This window comes from Orcinus orca, chromosome 2, assembly GCF_937001465.1.
Source record: "Orcinus orca chromosome 2, mOrcOrc1.1, whole genome shotgun sequence".
NCBI lineage: Eukaryota > Metazoa > Chordata > Mammalia > Artiodactyla > Delphinidae > Orcinus > Orcinus orca.
In genome coordinates, this window is record NC_064560.1 from 99,072,882 (window position 1) to 99,092,563 (window position 19,682).

A 19,682-nucleotide genomic window follows, 5' to 3' on the forward strand; every position below is an offset into this window, starting at 1 on the left:
GGCCTTCTTTCTCCCAGCTGGTGCATGATCACCTATCTCAGCTTTCAGAAGAGTGTGAGCATTACCTCTCAAGCACAAAAGACCCCCAAACTGGGAAGGAATGGATCCGCGACCCATTTGTGAATAAGCCAGGTGAAGCGACTTTGTCCATGCTAGAAGAGGATCAACTTCTTGAGACTGCAAATGACGGTGGCCTTAAAAGTATGTCTGAGACAACTTCATATGATCTGGATTAAGGTGAAAGTGGAATAGCCTGAGATTGCCACAAAAGCCCTGAAAAGCCTGCTTCCATTTCCAACATCCTGCAGAGTTTTCTGCAGTGACAGCAACCAAAACAAGATTACGGAGTAGACTAGACATAAGCAATACACTTCGGGTGTCACTGTCTCCCATCATCCCCAGATGGGACCATCTAGTTGCCGGAAAACAAACTCAGGGCTCCCACTGATTCCGCATTATGGTGAGTTGTATAATTATTTCATTATACATTACAATGTAATAATAATAGAAATAAAGTGCACAATAAATGTAATGTGCTTGAATCATCCCCAAACCGCATCCCCTCTGCCCCGGTCCGTGGAAAAACTGTCTTCCACAAAACTGGTCCCTGGTGCCAAAAAGGTTGGGGACTGCTGGCCTAAAATATATCCATCTATATACTTCTATTAAAAGTTTTAAGTCTTATGTTTAGCATTTACTCATGTGGAGTGGATTTTGTATCTGGTGTGAGGCAGGAAACAAAGGATCTTTTTTGATAAGGATAATAAATTTTCTATCTCCATTTACAGAACAATCCCTCCTTTCTCCACTGATCTGCTGTGCCATCTATCACATATACCAAAGTCCCAGACATGTGTGGTTCGATTTCTGGACTTTCTATCCTATTCCATTGTTCAGTTTCTCTATCCCTAAGCCAACAACATACCATCTTAATTACTGTAGTTTCATAACAAGTCTTGCTATCATCTGGTAGGGCAATTCTCCCCTCCTTGGTCATCTTCAGAAGTGTCCTGGATATTTTTTACTCTTAACCCTGACATATAAACATTAGGATCATCTTATCAAGTTTCTCTGTAAAACTCTGAATTCTAATTGGAATTCCATTGATTCTAAAGATTAATTGGTGAAAACTGCTACTTTTAAAGATATTAAGATTTCCTACCCTTGAATATAATACCCATTTCTATTTACTAATGTTTTCTTATTATTTCTTTTTCTTTAATAAATTTATTTATTTATTTTTGGCTGCGTTGGGTCTTTGTTGCTGCACACAGGCTTTCTCTAGTTGCGGCGTGCAGGGGCTACTCTTCATTGCGGTGTGCGGGCTTCTCACTGTGGTGGCTTCTCTTGTTGCGGAGCACGGGCTCTAGGCGCGTGGGCTTCAGTAGTTGTGCCACGCAGGTTCAGTAGCTGTGGCGCACGGGCTTAGTTGCTCCACAGCATGTGGGATCTTCCCAGACCAGGGATCGAACCTGTGTCCCCTGCATTGTCAGGCAGATTCTCAACCACTGTGCCACCAGGGAAGCCCCTCTTATTATTTCTTAATCAAATTTTAAAAATTTTTCAAGAAGCCTTGAATAATTTTTGTTAGATCTATGCCTAGTTATTACACATTCTCTGATTTTATTTTAAATGGTATCTTCATTTTAATTATGTTTTCTAGTTGTTTGCTATTGGTTTACAGTAAAGAAACTGACCTTTGTACATTAATATATATAGCCACCTTGCTAAATTTACATTAACAGATTAAGAGAGAAAAATTATCTGATGACTTGAACAGATGCAAAAAACATTTGAGAAAACTCAATGCAAATTATAAAGATTCTTAGTAAATTTGGAATGTAAGAAAACATCCTGAATCTGATAAATCCATGTTTGATTATCATCCAAAAATGGAAAACCTCTGGAGGTATTCTCATTAAATCTGAAAACCAGAGAAAGATGCCCACTACCACAATTTCTACTTAACTGTATTGAACATTTGAGCCTGTACAAGATGACAAGAAAAAGAGACTAAGGATATGAGGATCAGAAAAGAAGAAATTAAATTGTCATTATTTGTAGATGATATCATTTCTACAGAACCCCCCCAAATCTACAAATCAGAATCATAAGTGAAATACAATAATTATTTTGCAATAATTCATTTAATGTCTCTCTCTCCTGCTAGAAAGAATATAAGCTGCATTTAAGGAAGAAGGACAACCGCTTTTTTCATCACTAAAACCCTAGTGCCTAGCACAGTGCCTTGCATGTAGTAGGGGCTCAATAAATATTTGCAGATGAATGACTCTAAGGAATAGTACTACATACCATGCACTGTACAAGATACATGACCTATATTAGTTCATTTACTCCTCACAAATCATCCCCACTCCACAAATGCTGGTTAAAAACACCACCAAATACCCTTCTTTTAAATTTTGAGTTCACAAGTTTTAAGCAAAACATTATTTAAATCGTATTTGGGGAAATCTGAGGTTTTTAACACATTATAGAAAGGCATTATTTTCCAATCCAAATAGAAGACTATTGGCTAGAAACTGTCAGGTATCACTACATCAGACCAGTTCACCATCTTTACAAAGCTGTTCGAGGGACAGACTGTGTTTGAAGAAGTTACTTGAAAAGGTCTCAGAAGGATCCCGAAGCTCATGGCTCACACATGTGCACTAGCTATAGCTTGGCTTTCATATTTTGTCTCACTTGGAAACACAAATACTACTACATAAATTTCCATTAACACAGGAGTGGCTAAATACGTTCAAATATGGTACATACATATAGCAGAATACTCTCTATCCAATTAAAAAGTACGCCAGATTTGTGTGCACACTCGAAGGAAGCCCACAGTATATTGTTATGTACTAACAAGTGGCAGAATAGCATGTAGAATACTTCGTAAAATTAAAATCCCACTGTTAGGTGATTATTACACCGCAAATCATTACATTACTGTAGTGATAAATTATCTTATAATTATGTATGAGAAAAGTCTAAAAGGACAGATACCAAACTGTTAACATTAATTACCTCTAAGAAGCAAAACAGAGCTAGGAGCTGGTGAGCCTCCATTCTTCTACTACAGGTATTTCATAGTATTTCTGACTGTTTATCACAAGCATATACGATTTCTGTTCCTTTATAAGTACAAGGGCAGGGTAGGCAGGGAATGCAGGGAGGGACACAGGGTGTGATACCAAAGCCTCCCGTCAGGAAATATACACAGTGAAATCAACTGTGGTTTTCTTAGGTTAATAACAACGTATTCTCAAATGTTTCAGGAAAAAATTTCTTTTAAAAAGAATAATAGAGTAAGTTACTTGTAATAATGATAGAGTAAGTAAAATGCTAACAATTGGTAAATCTTGCAAGTTTTCTATAAGTTTAAAATTATTTCAAATATATATATATATATAAGAAAAAAGGATCAGCAATATTACTCTCTCAGCTAGTAGTGAATCAAAGACATCATTCTTCTCTTTTCTAGAAACACACTCACAAAAGGCAGCCTTGGGGCTCGAATATAGCTGCGTGTGTGACTCAGGTGCTTTAGTTAAACAAGAATTTGCAATGAATCTGACCAGTTGTCCTGTTTCATCCTGAAGTTATATTATAGATGAACCAATAATGCACTCATTGCAAATTTTCCCTTTTCGGGTCTTTGGGCAGCTGTTATCTCCCAGGTACAGTTCTTGGTTGTGGCCATCAGGTGGCAGAATGACTCTATCACTTGGCTATCTGATCAATAATGGCAGGGAGGTGGTCAGAAGTCCAGAACAGAGACCCGAAGGTCTAGCAACAGACATGACTTGGGCACCATGCTTAGGCAGATCTTCTCTTACAGCTTATGAGATGGTGGCGTATGGCACTGAAAAGGCAATGACACTTACATAATGCCTACGTCATTCACCTTACTTTATCTCTTCACATCGGCATTTTATAATCTTGCAACCTTACATAGGTGAATACAGTACAATAAGATATTTTGAGAGAGAGACCACATTCACATAACATTCGTTATAGTAAATTGTTATAATTTTCTATTTTATTATTAATTATTGTTAATCTCTTACTTTATAAATTAAACTTTATCATAGGGATGTATGTATAGGAAAAAAAATAGTATATATAGGGTTCAGTGCTATCCTTGGTTTCAGGCATCCACTGGGAGTCTTGGAATGTATTCCCTTGGGACTACTGTATCATAAGCTAAGCCTCCAACATGGGTGTTATCCATGGCCTAACAAAATATTGGCATTATCAAGAAGTTCCATGATATAGAAACACATCTTACAACTATATCAACTTAAATTCCTAGGTGCCCATCCCTGCATAACCACTGATAGAGTGCTTTGGGTTTTGGGGGTTTCTTTGTTTTGCTTTCTGCTAGTTATTAAATTGTAGTGAATGACATTCGTAGGAAATATCTCTAGTTCCAGCTTGATCTCTTTCAAGCAACAGCAATAAAGCTAATGTAAATTGAAAAAAAAAATGGCAATGACACTTAAAACATTAAGTTGCTCATCTTCCATATAATAATAATTATTATATATATAATTATTGTATGTATACATCATGAAGCCCTTAAGTGCTGGCAATAATTTAATTGAATCAGACTACATAGAAATTTACATCCCAGGACATTGTCAAAAACAGCAGAACATGACATATACACACTACTATATATAAAAGAGATAACCAACAAGGACCTACTATATAGCACAGGGAATTATACTGAATATTTTGTAATAACCTATAAGGAAAAAGAATCTGAAAAAGAATATATATATATATATATATATATATCACTGTACTGTACACCTAAAAGTAGCATGATATTGTAAATCAGCTATTCGTCAATTTTTAAAAAAAGAATTATATTGGGGATACACAGACCTACTAGAGAACTCCATTCTCTAGTAGGTCTGTGTCTTTATTCCCATCTTGCCCCTAGGTTCTTCATGACCTTTTTTTTTTTTTCCTTAGATTCCATATATATGTGTTAGCATACGGTATTTGTTTTTCTCTTTCTGACTTACTTCACTCTGTATGACAGACTCTAGGTCCATCCACCTCACTACAAATAACTCAATTTCATTTCTTTTTATGGCTGAGTAATATTCCATTGTATATATATGCCACATCTTCTTTAACCATTCATCTGTTGATGGACACTTAGGTTGCTTCCATGTCCTGGCTATTGTAAATAGAGCTGGAATGAACATTTTGGTACATGACTCTTTCTGAATTACAGTTTTCTCAGGGTATATACCCAGTAGTGGGATTGCTGGGTCATATGGTAGTTCTATTTGTAGTTTTTTAAGGAACCTCCATACTGTTCTCCACAGTGGCTGTATCAATTTACATTCCCACCAACAGTGCAAGAGGGTTCCCTTTTCTCCACACCCTCTCCTGCATTTATTGTTTGTAGATTTTTCAAACATCCAGTTTTCAACAAAAGTTGTAAGACATACAAAGATACAGGAAAATGTGAAATAAACATAGGGGAAAAAGCAGGCAAAAGAAACTGCCTGTGAGAGAGCACAGAGGTCAAATTTAAAAGACAAAAACTTCAAGGCAGCCATCATAAATATAGATGATTAAAGAAATGAAGGAAACTTGCTTTAAAAAGTAAAGGAAGAGGGGCTTCCCTGGTGGCGCAGTGGTTGAGAGTCCGCCTGCCGATGCAGGGGACACAGGTTCGTGCCCTGGTCCAGGAGGATCCCACATGCCGCGGAGCGGCTGGGCCCATGAGCCATGGCTGCTGAGCCTGCACGTCCGGAGTCTGTGCTCCGCGACGGGAAAGGCCACAGCAGTGAGAGGCCCGCGTACCACAAAAAAAAAAAAAAAAAAAAAGTAAAGGAAGAGATACTGACAATGTCTCATCAAGCAGAGAATACCAATAAAGAGACAGAATTTTTGTTTTTAAAGAACCAAGCAGACCCAATCAAGAACATAAAAAGAAAACCCTTAGAATGGGGGAAATTTTTTTCAAATCAGCTATCTGACAAGAGAATTGTACCTAGACTATATAAAGAACTACTACAACTCAATAATTTAAAAAAAAAACCCCTCAATTTGAGAAGGGGCAAAGGATCTGAATAAGCAGTTCTCCAAAGAAAATATACAGATGACCAATAAGTACATTAAATGATGTTCACCACCTTTAGTTATTAGGGAAATGCAAATCAAAACCACAGTAAGATGCCACTTCACACTCACTAGCTTGGCTATAATCAAAAAGACATATAACACGTGTGGAAGAGGATGTGTAGAAACCAGAGCCTCGTACGCTGCTGCTGGCAACATAAAATGGTGCAGCCACTTTGGAAAACAGTCTGGCTGTTCTGTTCCTCAAAGGGTAAAATACAGGGTTACCATATTACTCAACAACTATACTCCTAGGAATACACATCCAAGAGAAATGAAAACATATGACCATACAAACTTGTACGTGAATGTTCAAAACAGCATTATTTATCATGGCCAAAAACTTTTAACTTGACGATATCCAATGTACCTATTTTTTTCTTTACACCGGGACTTGCTTACCCTGAGGGAACTTGCACACCTGCCTCAGTACACAGGTATTTCTCCTCTAAGGCTCTGACACCATCCAAACAGACCTCATAGAGCAAAGTGGATGAAGCCACTGAGTCTTGGACAAATGAAGATGATAAGCCAAATAATGGACCAAATGTCTCGTTAGGCACAGGAAAGCTAAACTCTGAGCTCTGCGTTAGGGAGGCGTAGGAAACTCTCTGAGACAGTCCTGTTTAGGGTGTGTTCTGCTTAGAGGGGGAGGGGTGTCTGTCACCTCCATAGATAATTTGCCTTTGCCCTTTCCAGCTGGATCTCCACGGAGGAATCAGGACCTGTTGCCTATCAATTACTTCACCAATGGATCCATGAACACTGTAAGATAAAACCTGAAATAACATTGCAGCCTACTCATTTCAGACTATCACTGTAAAAGTTCATACCCTTTCAACACCATGATATAATCAATGCAAGAAAACCGAAACTTCGCCAAGGAATTTTTATTTCACATGAGTTTGTTTCAACAAAGTCTCATTAGCGTTCCAGGAAAAAGATGAATATAGCCACAAAACAATGCAAAAATATGTGGAGCTTCCAACATGTTTTTTTTAATTGTTTCGGAGTAAAAGCATTTGTTTACAGAGAAAGAACAAGCTGGGTAGAGAAGTTAGTAAGAAACTGCAGAAGAAAAATGTAAAATTCCTGAAAGTATTTCAAAATTTTGTAATTAGAACGAGTATTATGAGGATAATTTCACTGCAGCTGCTCCTGAGACAATAATAGGTCCCATTTGCTCTATATTCACTCCATCCCATGCACACACTAAGCCTCTTACATATATCGCCTCGCTTAATCTTCATCTGCAACTCAAGTGACTACGAAAATTTCCAAAGTTCTCCTGAAGTTCTTACTCTGCCTTGTAGCTCTGAAGCTCCTCAACTCCTCACAGTTCTGAGAGGTGTAACAGAGCTGGGGTTTCGTTTCAGCTGATCTCCACAGAAAAGATTCAAGTTTTCTCAGCCCAATTACAGTGATTTTCCAAATCATTAATTCATCCAAACAAACATTTATTGAGTACCTACTGTTTTCCAGAGACTGTTCTATGCACTGAAGGTACAAAAATAAAAGATGCGGTACTCCACCCCAAGACAACAGAGAGACTCAATAGAACAGAGAGTGGGGTACCTGGGAAGACTTCCTGGAGGAGGCTGAATTTTAAAGGCTGACTAGAAGTTAGAAAAGAAAGGGAAAAGGCATGCTAGGTACAAGAACAGCATGAGCAAAGGCACAGATATAGGAGAGCATGGCCCATTCAGGGAACAGCAAGCAGTGGATTACTGCTGAAAGGTACAGTGCGAGGGTAGAGAGAGGTAAGGGGGTCAACGGGGTATCTCTCACCAAGGGCCATACTGAGACTGGAGTTCACCCAGCTGAGGACAGAAAATCACACAAGAGTAGAACCAGGAGCGCTCTGCTGTGAGACAGATGTTCATCCAGTGGACCCCAATACACAGGCCAAATATTCAGGGCTCTTCATGTGTTGTCTGCACCCCCTAACATCCCAAAGAGGCCTTGGATCCTGTGGTCCCCTTTTCCCCCTCCCACCCTTTGCAGGCCACTTTCATTCTCGCCTCAGGATGATGTGAACCCCGTATTATCTCCACAGCTCCTGTGTACACTCCTGCTTGAGCCCTGACGGCAAGAGAGGGCAGAAGAGGCCTGCAAACGCTTTAGAGATTGCGCACCTCCAGCAAGCTTCCAGGTGACAGGGGTGCTACTGGTCCATGGGGCACCCTTTCAGTAGCGAGTGCCTAGAACAGCACTCTTCCTCCTACCTGAGGGGAAAGATCTCTTTTTCGAATGTACAATCTACCATGGACCAATACTTTCAGAAAATAAAATTAAAAGGAATGACAAGAAAAGTGAAATTTTAAAAAGACACACAAACTATACGTCCCAACTGTGTATTATTGGGCTCAGTAAACATAACATTAACCTAGCAAATTACTCAGGTCAACTGAGCCCTCCCCTCATCGACTCCTGCACACACAGCTCCAACTACAGAAGCACAAGAAATCAGGGCTGCTCAAAACAAGGTCTAACTGCCACTGCTACATTTTATGGGCAAAGGAGAGGACGTACTAGAAGAAGCAAAGGATTTGCTTTGGGGCTCCATGAAGATATTCCCCACTAAAATGGAGTTGATGAAAACTCGCTCCTGATACATAGAGGTGCAAACATCTGACTACCTACCTGGCCACTCGTCCCCGGAGATCTCCCAGGCCGGAGAGTTGCCGCATCTCCAGAGTCTTTAAGGCAGAATTTGTTCCATAGCTAATGTTGTCCCGGGCGCGGATCTGCTCCTGGAGTACCTGAGCAACACACAAAAACACTAACGGAGTCATCCGGGAATTCACATGCTGCCACAGAAGCATTTTACGCTTTTGGTAAAAACAAGGATGTTCAACTCCTTTCAGAAGAGGCTCCTTTGTAATAGTCACCTGATATACATGGAGAACCAGGGGCTTAGAAGAGAGACCTCAGAGATGACACTTGGACCAAGGCCCTGCATTTACCAGTAAAAACACTGAGACTCAGATGTCAGGTGACTTGATGGAGGTCCCGCTGCAGGAAGAGGCAAAGCTGAGACTAGAAGCCTGGACTCGTGGAGCACAGTTCAGAGGTCTTACCCCGCGCCAGGGTGCTTTTTAATAGTCATTGTTTTAGGCGAACGATCCCTAAATCTGGGAAATAATAAATCAAGAAAAAGGCGGGGAAGAGGGGCATCAGGCAAAGAGGTCCAAATTCCAGTCGCTCCAGCTGTGTGATCCTGGGAAAGTGTCTCAAGTTTTCTGAGCTTCCTTTTCCTCATCTGTTGATAGTAATGGTGATTATACTCTTAGGGCCACTTTATGGGAACATTACATAAGATAATGCATATAAAGCACTTAGCACAATGCCCAGTACATGGTAAATACAGCAAATGCTAATGATTCTTCCTAGTACCTATTCGTAACAACATTTATACAGTACTGGAATGGTAGAATGTGTCTCAGAGAAAAGACATTAAATGAAAGCAGAACTACTGGAAGATGGAATGACCCAACACAAAAGCATGTACTGGTAGAGCATCCATCCTGGGAAGTCTGCAAAGGAAAGATGGAGATGAAGAAGGCATCCGTGGCGTTTATTGAGCATGTCCTGGGAGGAGGCCAGGGCTGCGATACACGCTGACATGCACAAATCCACACAGCGCCCTGTGAGGGAGGTACTCTCAGGAGACCTGTGCTATAGACCAGGAAGTGAGGCACCAACAGCTGAACTGATAAACCCAACATCACCTGGGGAGCAAGTGGCTAGCTGGGACTGACCCAGGCAGTCTGGCTCGAGAATCCAAGCTCATAACCACGCTGCAATGCTGCCTGCCAAACCAGCAAAGAATCTGAGACAGAAGCACTAAGGACAGACAGACAGATATGAAAACCCAAGTCCTAGGTTACAGGAGACCCCTCAAAAGCAAAAGTTCGCATCAGACGTTTCTTTGAACATTTCCTTATCCTTTTGCTCAGCGCCTCCTTTCCCCCCCCTCCTCCTCTCCCTGTATTCTGTCCTCCACACTCCTGCCACCCCATTACCACACTCTCTCCTTTTTTTTTTTAATAACTGTATTTATTTATTTATCTGGCCGCATTGGGTCTTCGTTGCTGCTCACAGGCTTTCTCTAGTTGCAGCGAGCAGGGGCTACTCTTCCTTGTAGTACGCAGGCCACTGTGTGGTTGCTTCTCACCAACAGTGGTGGCTTCTCTTGTTGTGGAGCACGGGTTCTAGGTGTGCGGGCTTCAGTAGTTGTGGCACACAGGCTCAGTAGTTGTGGCTCACAAGCTTAGTTGCTCCACGGCATGTGGGATCTTCCCGTACCAGGGCTTGAACCCATGTCCCCTGCACTGGCACGTGGGTTCTTAACCACTGCGCCACCAGGGAAGTTCCTCCTTCTTTTCAAAGAGAAAGCTTTTGATTTCTCGTATGGTTTCCCTTTCAGCCATTTTTTAAAAAATTTCCGATTTGCCTGATGTCAACTTGAGTATCTATTCTCTTTTGCTTTCTTTGTTTTGTTTTTTGTTGTTGTTATTTTAAAAGATGAGTACCAAGTTCCTTTACTTTAACTATTTCTTCCTTAATAATGAAGACATTTTCTCTTTTTTTTTTTTTGTCTTTTTTGCGGTACGCGGGCCTCTCACTGTTGCGGCCTCTCCCGTTGCGGAGCACAGGCTCTGGACGCGCAGGCTCAGCGGCCATGGCTCACAGGCCCAGCCACTCGGCGGCATGTGAGATCCTCCCGGACCGGGGCACGAACCCGTGTCCCCTGCATCGGCAGGCAGACTCTCAACCACTGCGCCACCAGGGAAGCCCCGACATTTTCATTTTAGTACAGTATTTTCTGTGTCCACGGGTTGTGTGTGAAGTGTTTTCTTTTTTATTGTTTTAATTTCAGTTTTGAATTCCTCTTTGGTCTAAGGATATCTAGGTATCTAAAGGTTACTTAGAATTGTATTTCTTCATTTTCAAGGAGATTTTTTTCTATCATTTTTACTATTTATTTCTAACTGTACTGGCTTATGATCAAAAATATGATCTGTAATATATCTAATTTTTTGAATGTACTGTGGTTTGCTTTGTGGCACATGACTGATTTTTCAAAAGTTTCATGCAAAAAACTATTCAAGGAACAAAAGGTTCAATATTGCATATTAGATTGAGTTCACTGACTTATTTATTTTTGTCTACTAGATCACTCCAACGATGAAGAGGTGTTATGAATTCTTACACTGTAAGATACTTTCATCAAGGTCTGCTTACATTTTTTTTTTTTTTTTTTTTTTTTTTTTTTGCGGTATGCGGGCCTCTCACTGCTGTGGCCTCTCGCGTTGCAAAGCACAGGCTCCGGACGCGCAGGCTCAGCGGCCATGGCTCACGGGCCCAGCCACTCTGCAGTATGTGGGATCTTCCCAGACCGGGGCACGAACCCATGTCCCCTGCATCGGCAGGCGGACTCTCAACCACTGCGCCACCAGGGAAGTCCTGCTTACATTTTTAATGCTGTTTACTTTACATGTTTACCTGCCATTTTATTTGGACATACAGATTTATGATCAAAGTGGCCATAGCCATTATATAATAACTTTTTAATCTGATTTAGTGCTTGTAATATTAAGTTTCATCTTACCTACTATTAACATTGCTACTATACTTTATAAATAATAAAGCAAATATCTGCTTGGTCTAACTATACACCAGACACTGTTCTAAGTGCTATAGGTATGATAACTGGTTTAATTCTCACAAAACGCTATGAAGGAGGGACTATTATTATCCCCATTTCACAGGTGGTGAAATCTCTACATGATCAAGTAACTTGCCCAAAGCCATAGGCAATGCCTGAGGGAGCTGGGATTTGCACCAGGAGCTTGGCCCCACAGACTGTGCTCTCAACCATGACATTTTGCTGCCTTATATTTTCATTCGTCCTTCCATCTCACTTTCTTTTTTTTAAATTTTATTGAAGTATTGTTGATTTACAATGTTGTGTTAATTTCTTCTGTGCAGCAAAGTGACTCAGCTATACATTATATATATCTATATATGTATCTATAGATATATATATATTCTTTATATATAGAAATATATATTCTTTTTCATATTCTTTCCCATTATGGTTTGTCACAGAATATTGAATATAGTTCCCTGTGCTACGCAGTAGGACGCTGTTGTTACATCTCACTTTAGAGTTACAATTTACGGTGCTTTTTGTTGTTGTTTCCCTTCTCCTTTTCCCTATTTTGACTGGTTTAATCAGGTTACCGTTCATTGCCTTTTCTCCCCTTGTTAACTGGGGAATGTTCTGGCCATTGCTAGTCCATGAATGGCTACCTCCCCTTTCCCAACATTTATAACCATGTATGCACCTACTCCAGGCTCTATCGCTGCACAGCACCCCTCTCCTCCACACGAGACACTTATTTAGCACATTCACACCCACCCTCCTTCATCCTTCAACCCCAGATGATTTATGTGGAAGGATTTTTACTTTTCTCCCCGTCTTGCTTTTCCCCACACCAACTAGGTGTTGCTAAAATAACTCAATACTTCTAGTTGGGACACAATTAGAATTTTGCTTGCAGAAGGGCCCTTCTTTTTCAATTATCTTTTTCTTCTTCTTCTTTTTTTAGCACTCTGTTACCCAGTCCCAGGCATTTATCTCTATCCATTTACATGAAATGGCAGGTCTTTTTCTAAGGATCACCAATTACCTTTGTGCTTCTCCTTTTCATTTTCCCCTATCTTAGGGTCTCTGTGCATAGTCTCTGTGTGTTGGTTAGAGTCCTTCCTCTAGCATTTTCCTCAGACTAGGCACTTGGATGAAAGACTCTCTGGATCCCTGCCGTGTCTAATATCGTCCTCCCTCGCTCTGAAGGGTGGGTGATAAACTGAAAGGGTATGAAATTCTTGACCTAAAGGCCTTCTCTCCCAGTGAACTCTGAAGCTGACAGGAAGTCTGATGCTTTTTCCTCTGAAAGCACCTTGGCTCCTTATGCCTAGATGCTTGTTTTCCATCTTTAGAGTTCAGGATTTTTATCAGAATGTACCTAATTGTGGATTTTTTTTAAAAAATTCGATTCTACCTAGAACTCATTGAACACTTCAAACTGTAGTCTCAGATTTATTTTCAACTTAGGTAAATTTCCTTCTTCTATGTAATTATTGGTTTTTCTTTTCCCTCTGTTTGTCTCCTTCTGGAATTCCTATTATTCACACGCTGGGTGTCCTGGATCTGTCCTCTAAGTCTTGTATCTTTTCCCCCATGGTTTCCCTCTCTTTGTGTCTGGCACTGATGTTTCAGCACTTCTTCTACTTTGTCTTGTGGGTAACTAATTCAATTCATAAAAGTAACCATCCTTGCCTCTAAATCATCTACTGACTTTTAAAAATTTAAGTTCAAGGAAGAAATTTTACGTTGTACCTGGATCTCCTTAAGCACTCTGTCTTATTACTCAGTTGGAGCTATTGTAACAAAACACCACAGACTGAGTGACTCATAAACAAAAAACGTTTCTTTCTTGCAGTTCTGAAGGCTAGGAACTCTAAGATCCAGGTGCCAGCATGGTCGTGTCCTATGAGGGCTCTCTTCCTAGCTTGCAGACTGTTGCCTTCTCGCCATGTCCTCACGTGCCAGAAAGAGGAAGTTCTGGTCTTTCTTTCTCTTCTTATAAGAGCACTAATCCCATCATAAAGGCCCACTCCCATGACCTCATCCTAAACCTAGTCACCACCCAAAGGCCCCACCTCTAAATACCATCACATTGTGGGTTAGAGCTTCAAACATGAATTTGGGGGAGGGGACACAAACATTCAGGCCATAACATACCCTAATTATTTTTCATGCAAGGGCTACCTGTTTCCTATTTCATTTGGGTCTGTTCTAAGGGCTGTGCTTATTCTTCCTCCCTTTGGCTGCTGGGCCCACTTAAGTGTGATGTTTCTTTTTGTTCTCCGCTCACTGGAGTGAGATTAAGTAGGTAGTCCTAGGTGTAACGGAAGGAGCTTATGAGCTGGAGGTGCAGCCGATGAGAGCACAGAGCCAGGGAGGGTCCAGGTGAGGTGCCGGGAGGAAGCATCTCTGTGTCCTTCTCTCTGCAGCCCTCCCAGCCTGGAGCCAGCGGGGACACAGCCCATCTCTACAGTCCCTCCTCGCCTGCCTCCACCTCATTAAGGACAGGAGACCAGCTCAGACACATGGTGCACAAGGCCAGTGAGACCGGCCTTCTCTCTCTTACTCCTAAACCATGGCGTCAAGGACCTGTCTCCCAGGCTCTCCCCAGCCAGGTCTCTGCTGGCTCCTCCAGGCCTTCCTGCCTGCCCATCCCAGCTGTTCAGGAAGCTGGCACTGGAACTGGGAATAGGGAAGAAGGCACACTAAGCCACTACCTTCCTATCACCTCCTGCACCAATCTAGAGGTTTAAAGATACATTCACGTGTAGCTACTTGTTACCATTTCTAGAAGTTTGATGATTTCCGGTATACTGTCAATTTGCAGTCCAATTTGCAATTGAATGGGGAAGCCCTATTAGACGATAGATTTATGCTTGCATAAATCGTTTTTGTGCTCCCTTCTATCAACTATATTTTTAAATTTTATTTATTTATTTATCGGCCACGCTGTGCAGCATGCAGGACCTTAGTTCCCCAACCAGGGATCGAACCCGTGCCCCCTGCAGTGGAAGCGTGGAGTCTTAACCACTGGATGGCCAGGGAAGTTTCACTATCAACTATTTTTTTTAGGTATAACATATATGCAGAATAGTACACTTATATACAGTTTTTTAGGATTTTCAAACTTCCTTGTAAAAAGCAGAAATCAGGAATGTGAGGATTCTGTGTTTTCCTTATTGGAAACCTGGCTGGAGTCACCATTGACGGAGTGATACTGACAGTGACAGTAAAAAAATTTCACTGGAAGGAATTTGGAACTGCTAGACCTATCTGTTATTTATTGTAGTTTCCAGCTTTTTCTGAATGAACCTGCTCAACAGAATAGAAGAATGCAAACCAGTTACAATCACCTGTGAATGAAAAAACGTTAGTCATTGGAACACACTCTTGCAAGAAAACTTGAGATCTGACTAATCTGGTTCTGACACTCCCACTGATGAGAAGGCAAAGGGGACCTCTTTCTCTTTTAATAGGAAATAACGCTTATTTGTCACAGTTAATAGAAAGTAATACTTATTTTTTGGTACATACGCTTCAAATCTTTGTTTATAATAAGGCTTAAGACCATGGGTTCTCAACCACCTTTGGGGTGTGTAAGGATCCCCAAGTGGCTTGTTAAACACACAGGTTCCTGGGCCCTACTCCCAGGGAATCAAAGTGAGGGAACGGGCCCAGAAATGCAGATGGTCATGGTCCACAGACCACTCCTGGAGAAACACTGCATTAGACACTGGAGAAATGACAAAGGCTCCAACCAATCATTTCATCTGAGTTGTTTCTCAGTCAAAAAAATCACTAAGCAAAGACCATGAAGAGCAATTCACCAAACACGTGCTAAAAATAATTAAACAACACATTTTTTAAAAGGTTCAACCTTTCTGGGACTTCCCTGGCGGTTCAGTGGTTAAGACTTCGCCTTCTAATGCAGGAGTTGTGGGTTCGATCATCTGGTCAGGTTTGGCTAATATCCCACATGCCCCATGGCCAAAAAACCAAAACATAAAACAGAAGCAATAGGACTTCCCTGGTGGCGCAGTGGTTAAGAACCCACCTGCCAATGCAGGGGACACAGGTTCGAGCCCTGGTCTGGGAAGATCCCACATGCCACGGAGCAACTAAGCCCGTGTGCCACAACTACTGAGCCTGCGCTCTAGAACCCTCGAGCCACAACTATTGAAGCCCGTGCGCCTAGAGCCTGTGCTCTGCAACAAAAGAAGCCACCACAATGAGAAGCCTGTGTACTGCAACAAAGAGTAGCCCCGCTCACCACAACTAGAGAAAGCCTGCACGCAGCAACAAAGACCCAGTGCAGCCAAAAAAAAAAAAAAAAAAGACATTAAAAACAGAAGCAATATTGTAACAAATTCAATAAAGACTTTAAAAATGGTCCACATCAGGGGCTTCCCTGGTGGCGCAGTGGTTGAGAGTCCGCCTGCCGATGCCGGGGACACGGGTTCGTGCCCCGGTCCGGGAAGATCCCACATGCCGCGGAGTGGCTGGGCCCGTGAGCCATGGCCGCTGAGCCTGTGCGTCCGGAGCCTGTGCTCCGCAATGGGAAAGGCCACAACAGTGAGAGGCCCGCGTACCGCAAAAAAAAAAAAAAAAAAAGGTCCACATCAAAAAATACATAAATTAAAAAATAAAACGATAAGTGGAAAATAACCATTGAAAAAAGATAAAATTAAAAGAAAAGTTCAACCTTTCTACAAGCAAAGAAACAGGAAATAAAAACCATACCATTATAAAGCACCACTGTGCTGCAGATAAGGATAGTGGGGAAGGCTGTACCTTTGTGGGGACTGGGAGTATGTATATGGGAACCCTGCTCTTTCTGCTCAGTTTTGCTGTGAACCTAAAGAGGTTCTAAACAAATAAAATCTATTATTAAAACGTTTAGTCCTTGCCGGCAGCGCAGTGGTTAAGAATCCACCTGCCAACGCAGGAGACACGGGTTCAAGCCCTGGTCCGGGAAGATCCCACATGCCGCAGAGCAACTAAGCCCGTGCGCCACAACTAATGAGCCTGCACTCTAGAGCCCGCAAGCCACAACTACTGAGCCCGTGTGCCACAACTACTGAAGCCCACACGCCTAGAGCCTGTGCTCCGCAACGAGAAGCCACCGCAATGAGAAGCCTGCGCATCACAATGAAGAGTAGCCCCCACTCGCCGCAACTAGAGAAAGCCTGCACGCAGTAATGAAGACTCAACACAGCCAAAAATAAATAAATAAAATTAATTAATTAAAAAAAAAATTTAGACAAAAAAACTTTTAAAATCACACCATTTCCATGTATTAAAGAAGGAAATACTTTATAATATTAAAATGCATATCAAAAATTGAAAATGCACAGTTGGCCCTTCACAATACAACTTTTCCAGAGTATGATCCTTCAAAATATATTCATAATGTTTATAACCTTTGACCCTGTAACTCTAGTTCTTGAAATTAATCATAAAGCAAATAATAAGATGAATGACAAAAATGAATGCACAAAGATGCCTTCATAGTATGATGCATATACCAAGTATTTTACAAGGTATCTGCATGGTACATTATTATGCACCAGTAAGAGGTTCATGGCGAGCTTTTAAAAACAAGAGAAAATATGTACAATTTAATAGTAAGCAAAAAGAAAGGGCACAAAATAAATACACAGCGTGATTCCAGCTCTGTATAAGGTACATAAAAAATAATACTAGAATATTAATGACTTGCTTATCTCTAGGGTTAGATTATGGTTGATTCCTCTTTTTTGTATTTTCCACAATGGGCTTACACTATTTTTAAAACCAGATAAAAAAGTATGCATATGTATGTGTGTTTTACTGCTTAGAAACAAGAAAAGCCCATTTATCTTTCAGAATTCTTATGGAGATGAATAAGATATAAAATTAGAAGTGCTTTCTTTGAGTAATACAGAAAAGAATTGTGTCTGAACTTAACACAATATTCACATTACTGAAAAGTTATGTGAAAAGAGAAGGCATTAGAGAGGTTACTTTTTTTTTTTAATCTGAAGGATGTCACTTTATTTTATTTACTTATTTTTTAACATCTTTATTGGAGTACAACTGCTTTACAATGGTGTGTTACTTTCTGCTTTATAACAAAGTGAATCAGCTATACATATACATATAGCACAGAGAGATCAGAGAGGTTACTAGTAAAGGAATTCTATGATGAAGCCTTAGAAAAACAATCCCTCTGTAAAGCCAGAAACATTTCCTAATTTGTCATTTTGGGACGATATATCATCATGATATGTTTACTTTAAAAAGGTTACAACCCAAAGTATATTATCAACTCCCCATTACTGCCAATTCAATTCAAGAAACTCTTTTCTGTAGGCCTACTATGTGCTGTGCACCAGGCCTGCCTTCAGGAAGCTCAGCTGCAGCAGTTGAGACTACAGGGTGGAAAGTGCGTGGCCTAAACCCACATGAGCAGAGAGAAGAGGCCGGCCCCCTTGAAAAAGTGATGTCCCGGGTCTTCATTTATTTTTTCTAATATAGGGCCTATCTTTAAGGAAGATTCCTTCCCAGAGGCAGTAGGAAATGGCACCATTGTGTGAGCCTCATAGCATTCTATCATGCCGTTTATGCAAAGGTGATGAGGACCCACACCCGGGGACCTCACCACCCAGACAGGCTAAGGGTGCCTAGGGATGACCAAGAAGAAACAGCCCTCCATGCTTCTCCTTCTTCAACTCTTCCTGGATTTGTGAGGATTTGAAAATGAAAGTGTGACTCCAATATCACATGGAGAAGGGCCCAATTACAGTAGGACAGGGGGCCTTATAAGACAGCATCTTCTTACATAGATTTTTAATCTTCACACTAGCACTTCAAACGCCCCAGAGTTCCAGCCTCATATATCAACTGCCTTCTTGGCATTTCCACCTGGATATTCAATGGGTCCCTAACACTTGCCAAGTCCTAAACAGAAGTCTCTCTAACGCCAACATGCAGGAAGTCCTATCAGCTTGACCTCCAAGACAGATCCTGAATCCATCCACCTCTCCCCATCTCCACCCTGACGCCCTAATCCAAGCCGCTCTGGACAACCCCAGCCTGTCTCCCTGCCTCTGTTCTTGCTTCCCTACATTCCCTTCTCCAGGCAGCAGCCAGAGTGATCTTTCTGACACACAAATCAGTCCATAAGCAACCCGAGGGCAAGGGTTTTTAATCTGTTTTATTCATTAGTGTATCCTCAGCACCAAGCATATGAATGAATTCTCTAAATTCTTTTGCTTAAAATTAAATAATGGCTTCCCATCACCCCCACCACCACCACCACCAATGACACTACAGTTCCGTTGGTCCTCTTTCTGCTCCTCCAACAGGCCGAGCTTCTTCCGTCTCATGGCCTTGGAAGCTGCCGAGCCTTTTCTCTGGTATGTTCTCTTCTCTGTGTGTCTCCTGCCCCGACACCACCACCTCGGCTTGGCTGGTCCTTCTGTCACCCCAGTCTCAGTTCACATGTCACCTTAGACCCCCATCACCCTTCCTAAAATAGCCCCACGATCACTCTCCATCATATTATCTCATCAGAGCCCTGGACTTAGGCTGAAATTACCTCGGCTACTTAGGGTTTACTCCTGTAAGCCCCACCAGAATGTACAGCAGGCCTGAAAGCAGGGGCCTTGCATGCCTGGGTCGCTGCTTTAGCCCCAGTGCCTCTAAATAAGGCCTGGCTCCCAGCAGGTAGCTGAGTAATTTGTCAATTATTTTAGCTCCATGTTCCAGGATTTGATCATCTGCACTGAAGGCTAGCTGGTGGCTGGAGCTGCTCAGGCCCTCAAAGATGGAGTCAGACAAGCTAAAATGTATTAGAGACAGGGCAGACACCTGAACACCAACTTGTTAATTT

At 41.5% G+C, this 19,682-nt stretch overlaps 1 protein-coding gene across 6 annotated transcripts in view; it reads right to left on the reverse strand.

The window, feature by feature from the left end:
* FAM81A (family with sequence similarity 81 member A) overlaps positions 1 to 19,682 on the reverse strand; it is a 125,018-nt gene that overhangs the window by 23,658 nt on the left and 81,678 nt on the right. For all 6 annotated transcript variants that reach the window (XM_049706020.1, XM_049706019.1, XM_049706021.1 and 3 more), the window contains exon 4: positions 8,797 to 8,915. In XM_049706020.1, coding sequence (XP_049561977.1) covers positions 8,797 to 8,915 — 119 coding nt within the window. The remainder of the gene's footprint in view (positions 1 to 8,796; positions 8,916 to 19,682) is intronic.